This window comes from Arachis ipaensis, chromosome B08, assembly GCF_000816755.2.
Source record: "Arachis ipaensis cultivar K30076 chromosome B08, Araip1.1, whole genome shotgun sequence".
Classification (NCBI taxonomy): domain Eukaryota; kingdom Viridiplantae; phylum Streptophyta; class Magnoliopsida; order Fabales; family Fabaceae; genus Arachis; species Arachis ipaensis.
The window spans coordinates 120,330,211-120,335,159 of NC_029792.2; the positions used below are offsets into that span (position 1 = coordinate 120,330,211).

A 4,949-nucleotide genomic window follows, 5' to 3' on the forward strand; every position below is an offset into this window, starting at 1 on the left:
GAACAGAAAAAAAAAAAAAAAAATCGTCAAAAATTGTTTTCGTTTTCCTTTTTTGTCCTCGCAAGTTGTTGTACCCAGCTTTTATGCAGGACAACGCAACAAAACAAATAACATGTCTGACCAAAATGAAGAAAAAACATGAAACTAATTTCCCATCTAGCCAATTTTTCTTTGATTTCGCTGAAAATACAATTAGATTCTTTGCCCTATGTGTATATAACATTACAAGGATTATGATACACAGATGGAGACAGATCACTCCGTGATCTTAGAGCATGAGCTGCTGCACAATACTCATAAAACAGCCGAAGGAACACTGATTTTATTAGATTCAAAAGTACTACAAGTTGTTGTATGGTGCCGAAGTGGGCATCTTCCGCAAACCGGTTCCTTCGTGAGTCACAACGGCTTTGTTGGATAGCCTTCGCTTGTACCGTTTGAGAACAGATGCCAGGTTTTCCTTCCCTTTTGGGAAAGCCACATCCCCGGCTGCAGTTCCTGTACGTCCTTTCCGTGAAGAGATCGCCATCTCCACATCCTTGATCAGGTCAAGAAGCGTCGATGCTGTTGTGCATTTTCCGCGGCCTGGTTTCGAAGTAGGGGGCAGCATCATCCCGTTAGAAAGTGGGGGGCTGGACTTCTGTTGATGTGATGCTGGAACTTGAAGGCAAAAGCATGGGACCAAAGGACCGCGAGGCTTCGAAAATGCAGGATCAACAATGCCCTGCTCAAAGCACCAAAAAAGAATGTTAGTGGCATGGAGAAAATTATAAGCAGCGATGAAGACATAAAAAGAAAAAGTTGATGACACTGCAAAGGACGCCCACAATATCATGTCTACATTACCGATGACTGAAAAAAGTATAACATGTACAAGCAATTTATCAATATGATCAATCAACGATGATCGAATGAACCATAGATGCATTTCTATCTCTTTTTTATTATTTATTTTTCGCCGAAGAGAGGGAAGAGACATCATCGCAACAACTAGATCCACTTAATTTTCAAATGTGAATGAAGAAAGCAGCTGAAATATGTTTAGATTACTCGAGAACATGCAAACACGTCAAGACATTTACCTGGAGGCGATTGAGAACATAGGTGTATTTTCCCCAAAGCTCTGGCCGGCTCTCCATAAGAGAGAAATTTAGAATTCGATGGATACACCACACCCCAAAGCTTATTATTAATTCTGATCTCCATATACATCCCTCCCCACAGTTAGGAACCGAGGACACCAACAAAGTAGAGGAATTCGCCTCATTATTCTTCATCAAAGAACCAGATTTCCTATCAGAAGAACATTTATGAGCTTCACCCACATGGTTTCCCGGATTCATTTCCCTAGTCTCAATTTCATAAACAAATTTCTCCCTTGCAGCTACACGATCAATCAGATCCTCATCAACTCCATCGTTCTGGCTAAACAGCCAATCTGACCCCTCCAATTTTAAGAGCTTCACAATGCATAGTCTAAAAGACTGAAGAAGTTTTCTCTCAATATCCACAAATGCAGTACTTTCTTGGGGAATATTATTAGGCCTACTTCCGACACCTTCCATTCCACCGTTATGAATTTTATCAGCTACCCCAAATTGCTCAAAAGGCTGCCTAGACCAGAGGGATGCAGTATCAAAACCAGAACTCAGCTGTGAAGAGAGTGCCTCTCTATAGACTTTTGATGGGGACAGTTCATCAAAAGCCAAAGGAGCACCAGCTCTTGATTCAGAATTTGAGTATAATGACGGTTCATAAGATGTCCTACTTGCAGAAGATCCATAGCCCACGGAACCATCCCATGGAGCATTCTTACTGGCTGCATAACCAGCCCTGTGAGGGATGCCATATCCAGAAATGTCCGGCAAGCTGTGGTATTTCTTAGCATTACCTGAACCGACCATGTTGACTGCAGGTCCAGAAGATGAATAATCATAACAGATCCTCTCAGATTGTAATTGGCTATTTCTAGAGGCAGCTACATTATGGAACCCTGGCGGTTGGCCCACACCTAAACCGTTACTGTGCAACTTCTTCGCCAAAGCATATGCAACTGAATCCCTGTAGTTCGTATTAGCTATGGAAGCGGCTTTCAATTGTGGCAACTCCATTGGACCATTTAAGTTATCCAAATTTCTCCCTTTATCAACCCGGCTAAGATAGGATGGAGTTTGATAGCCATGTATTGTTGCTGGCTGATAATCCCAAGACTCAGATGAAGGCAAATTACGCACACTGGAATAGCGTCTCTCGCCAGAATCACCAGATGAAGGCAAATTACGCACACTGGAATAGTGTCTCTCACCAGACTCGAGGAGATTGCGGCCAGAGTTCTGTACATACGCATCTAATAATTGCATGGAATTCGCATGCATTGAAGAACTCCTTTGAATACCATATGAAGACTCCAAGCTACTTTGCATCCTACGCTGATCGGAGGTGTCATATGGACTGGAGTTGAGTACACTATTGGAACGGCTACCTCCAACAGATGCTAAATAATCAGGATATTCCTTTCCAAAGGAATCTATTTTCTGCATGGAACCAGTGAGCCTTGAATCTGATCCCATTGCTATCAAAACATCCAGCTTCTTTGCCCTTGCTTCTGTGGTTGCTTGCCCATGGAAATCATAAAGTTGCCCCCAAAATTCATCAAGAATAGCAGCTAGCTGACGTCTTGCTGCACGCCCTAAGCCTGCTAATTTTGAGAGACTTCCAATGCTATTCCCACCTTCTTCACTCTTCCCACTAAAACTCCTGAATGACGGAGGGCCATCTGATGTTGTAGATAACGGACTTGCGGAGACCACTTTGGATGATTCTTCATTTTCCCATGAGTCTCCATCATCATCATCATCCCTTTCAGCAGTCGAATCTTCCCCAACCTCCTCAACTGGGGCATTACTTTCTATTTTTATAGTTTCAGTATCTTCCATTCTAAAAACAGAAGTGTCATCAGTTACCATTGATACTGCTTCTGACTCTGATTTGTAAGCCAACTCCTTAGTAAGAGCTTTAGGAGAACTAGGAAATGAAGTAATAGATTGACTCTCCTTTACAGCAGTCACATGGAGATCAGGCTCCAGTACAGTTTCAGGTAAAGTAGAATGAACCGGTACATCTGTGTAGTCCAAGGTCCTTGCTGGAGCTGGGGTTGGCTCCCTCAGCCGAGCACCTGCATCTCCATGATACCTTGTTTCAGCAACATTTGATTCCTCACCAACGACAAATGGATTTGGCACAGCCTCTGGCACATCTAAGTTCCATGCCTGAGCATCTAATTGGACACTGGCAGATCTTAACGGAGTGGCAGCCAACCATACCATTAAACTTAATGATGCAAAAGCAATGGTAAGAATAAATAAATACGAAAGAGACATACCACCCCCTGCATTCCATCTCAAATCACCCACCCAATCACTACCGCCAAACATCATTTCAACAACAAAGACAATATTCAAGCCAAGCATACCAATAAATATGATCAGTGCCAAAAGTTCCTCAAACTGAGACATCTTGTGTAAACCCATTATTGATCTAGACGTAGCAACTCGGAAAAGGGGGATCACAGAAGATGGAAGTTGCAGAGCGACCAAAACCTGAGTGAATATAAGTAGCTGGTACAATCCTTCAGCTCCTGAACTCCAAACACAATAAAGTGCAGGCAGAACAGCAATCACTCTAATTGTAGCATAATGAAGCCAACCTGGAATATCCAATTTTAGGAAACTCTGCACAACTACTTCTCCACCAAAACCCCAATTTAATGCTGTCATTTGATTGGAAAGAAACAAAATGAGAAAAAAAACAGACAGAGCTACCGGGTTACGCAACACCTGCAACAAGAATATTCAAATTATATTCGTTAAGAATGTGCAGATAACAGGATGCTTGCTGTAGGTAAATATTCTGAAGTAAACGAACCTGTTCCATTGGTGATAATGCATCCTGAAAAGTAAGCAAAACAAGGCCCATAGCGTGGAACTCATTTGCTGAGGTGCTCATCAAAGCATTATTTACCAAATAAAGACAACTGAAGACACATAAGATAGCCCAAAAATGGTTATGACATAAGGCATCCTTAGAAATGTTTGTTGGTCCCTGATGCCACTGCAGAAAAGTAAACGTCAATTCAGATTGGCAAAACTAATAACTGCTAACAATATGACGTTGAACATGATGCACAATATTCCCCCCACACCTAAGCAACATAAAACTTCGTCAAGAAAGCTCTACCTTAACCAGGAGACTGCCATATGGCTTATAAGAAACATAATTGGGAACAACATCTAAATTCTGCATGCAAAGACCAATACCTTCAGAATTAGCAATACATTTTTTCCTTCTTTCTTTTGACATGTAGCAAGCAATAAGATCATTTCTTCTCCGAGAAATTACTGATTAATATTCTTTTTTCTTTCTTTCTTTTTTTTTTTTTTTTTTTGATAAAAAAAGAAATTCATTAAAATGAGGAGAAGCAAAATACAAAAAGTGGGGATAAGAGATCCTCTACACAAAAGAAAATAGATGCTAGGCATCTAATCCTATCCCATAATACTTGCTTGTTAGGAAGTAAGGGTATTTTTGGAAATCCTGTTAGAGAGAGAAAGAAAAAGGACTATAAGAAGGAGAACGAGTACTAAAGTGCATTTCTTATAGACACACACACATAATGATACCAGAAACATCCTTCTAATATGGATGGATCAAACTACACTGTAAAAATATCAAATAAAACCCCTCTGAAAACAGAAGCTACAAGGTAAGTAACATTGTTTAGATGAATCATTGGCTCCGACAGTAACATTGTTAAAGAGAAACTATAGTTAATGCACCTTCTGTTAGAACAATGCCAGCAAGTCTAGAATCAGATCATGGTACTAATAAAAATAATAATAAGTCAAGTCAATATAAGAGCCTATTTTGTGAATGACTTCAACATCAAAAAT

At 40.6% G+C, this 4,949-nt stretch overlaps 1 protein-coding gene across 1 annotated transcript in view; it reads right to left on the reverse strand.

The window, feature by feature from the left end:
* Positions 127 to 4,949, reverse strand: part of LOC107611981 (ethylene-insensitive protein 2) — a 7,599-nt gene continuing 2,776 nt past the window's right edge. Inside the window, exons 5-7 of the mRNA XM_021109892.1 lie at positions 3,925 to 4,110; positions 1,083 to 3,836; positions 127 to 724 (exon numbers count right to left, since the gene is read on the reverse strand). Coding sequence (XP_020965551.1) covers positions 341 to 724; positions 1,083 to 3,836; positions 3,925 to 4,110 — 3,324 coding nt within the window. The 3' untranslated portion in view covers positions 127 to 340. The remainder of the gene's footprint in view (positions 725 to 1,082; positions 3,837 to 3,924; positions 4,111 to 4,949) is intronic.